We start from the raw sequence: 1761 nt of genomic DNA, 5'->3' as shown, positions 1-1761 counted from the left end.
TGATATTGCAGTGACTCCCTGCCCAAATCCCTCCTGCTACCTGCAACCAGCAGCCTGGGCTACCCAAATTGCCCATTCCGTCCAGCTGGCATGTGGCATCCTGCATGCCACAGTTCTCCGCTTTTGCAAAGGACAGATAAGGGGGAAATCATCTTTTTGCAACCTTCCAGAAAAGTTGTCTTTTTGCAAGATTTCCTCCAAGTCAGACTGCACAGCGAGGGGTTTGGACATGCACAGTGAGAGAGAGAGAGCGTGCTGATATTAGTGCCCTGTGGAGATCATGCTAATTAGTGAAAACCCGCTCGGAAAGCCACTTTTTGGTGTCCTCGCACTCCATTCTCTACAGGAGCTGGGGTTTATTGCTGCCTTGCACTTGGCTGTGTTTCTGCAAGTTGTGACTCACCTCCAAGCTCAATGGCCGAGTGCTGCTTGGTGCCCGTCAGGCTGTTTTGCACAATGCACCATATCTCACCAGCATCCTTTCCTCCAGGGACAGTGATGTGGCTCTCCACRGTGTAGAGCTGCTGCTGGTCCTGTGTGATGGTGGTCACTGGCTCCATTGCCAGGGCCTGCTCGTCCTGCGTGACCCAGCGGACTGTGGGCTCGGGGAACCATCCGGTGGATTTGCAGGACAGCCCCAGCCCTGACCCCTCGGGCCCCATCACAGAAATGCGCACGGGTGCAGTAGCTGCAGGAAGAGGAAAGTGGGTGCAGATAATGTGGTGCCTGGGCTGAGGACACCCCTATCCTGCCCTGTAGTCTCCCTCCTTTTTTGGCTGCTGCTGGAGTATTCTCTTAGCAATGGAGCTGGATTGATGGTGGAGGTTTCCCTCCTGGCCAGAGTTGCCTCTCCCATCCCAGACCACTTTTCTCCTTTTCACTTAATCAGGTGTTGAGTCTTGCAACCCTTTTCTGGGGGGTCAATGAGAACTCCGAGTTGTGCAAGTCATGCATTCCTATGGAGGCCTGGATCCCCTACCTGCAGTCTACCTTCCTGCGCTTATGTAGGCAATGCAATGCCCGCTGCTCGAGAAGACCCTGGAGTGCCCGCAACTGCATCTCACCTTCAATCTGGAGCTCAGCGAGGGCCTCGTGGTTTCCTTCTGCACTTTTCACAATACACTGATAATTTCCAGCTTCCCTCACCCTCAGACTCTTCAGCTTCAGAGAGAGGTTTCCCCTGATGAACTCATCGGGGAACAATTCCGTCCGGTCCTTATAGTCTCTCCCTTGCGGCTCCTGCTTTCCTCTGTCCTTGTAGCTGTGTATAATTATATATTCGGGTTCGTATTTCCTCCAGAGCAGCTCCATGTCACGTAGGCGGACAGGAGGTGACAACTGGCAGGGCAAGATGATGTCCTGGCCAAACACCCCCACGACTGGCTGCCGGGAACTGGAGAGGGAGACTCCGCCTGGAAAAAACAACAGGATTAACAGGAGTGAGACAGGATCCTGGCTTGGGTGAACAGAAACAACCTGGCATCCCTGGAAGACCGTGCACCCCATGTTACGTGAGGTATCTAGGTGAGGATCAGATGAAGGGCCATACCGGAGCTGGGACATACTGCCCAGAAGAGGACCATGCAAAGCCATTGATGCATCATCACAGGGGCTCTGGGCAGAGACCTGCAGAGAGAMAGAAGGGATGGGAGATGCTCTGGGGACATGCAACGGTCGCACATCTGGCGGACGCAGCAGGCTTGAGGCACAGAGCCAAACTAGGATGATACCATCTTGCAAAGAGGCATGAGATCCCATCAC

At 54.1% G+C, this 1761-nt stretch overlaps 1 protein-coding gene across 1 annotated transcript in view; it reads right to left on the bottom strand.

Moving 5' to 3' along the window:
- Positions 1 to 1626, bottom strand: part of LOC112964467 (butyrophilin subfamily 1 member A1-like) — a gene marked incomplete at its 5' end in the record, with an annotated part of 5075 nt that extends 3449 nt beyond the window's left edge. Inside the window, 3 exons of the mRNA XM_026062625.1 lie at positions 404 to 688; positions 1065 to 1412; positions 1512 to 1626. Coding sequence (XP_025918410.1) covers positions 404 to 688; positions 1065 to 1412; positions 1512 to 1626 — 748 coding nt within the window. The remainder of the gene's footprint in view (positions 1 to 403; positions 689 to 1064; positions 1413 to 1511) is intronic.
- Between the last annotated feature and the right edge of the window lie 135 nt (positions 1627 to 1761).

Source organism: Apteryx rowi, unplaced genomic scaffold (genome assembly GCF_003343035.1).
Source record: "Apteryx rowi isolate R43461 unplaced genomic scaffold, aptRow1 scaffold_1900, whole genome shotgun sequence".
In the NCBI taxonomy this organism is placed as follows: domain Eukaryota; kingdom Metazoa; phylum Chordata; class Aves; order Apterygiformes; family Apterygidae; genus Apteryx; species Apteryx rowi.
The sequence above is the reverse complement of the archived record's forward strand: the minus strand, read 5'-3'. Positions and strand labels throughout refer to the sequence as shown.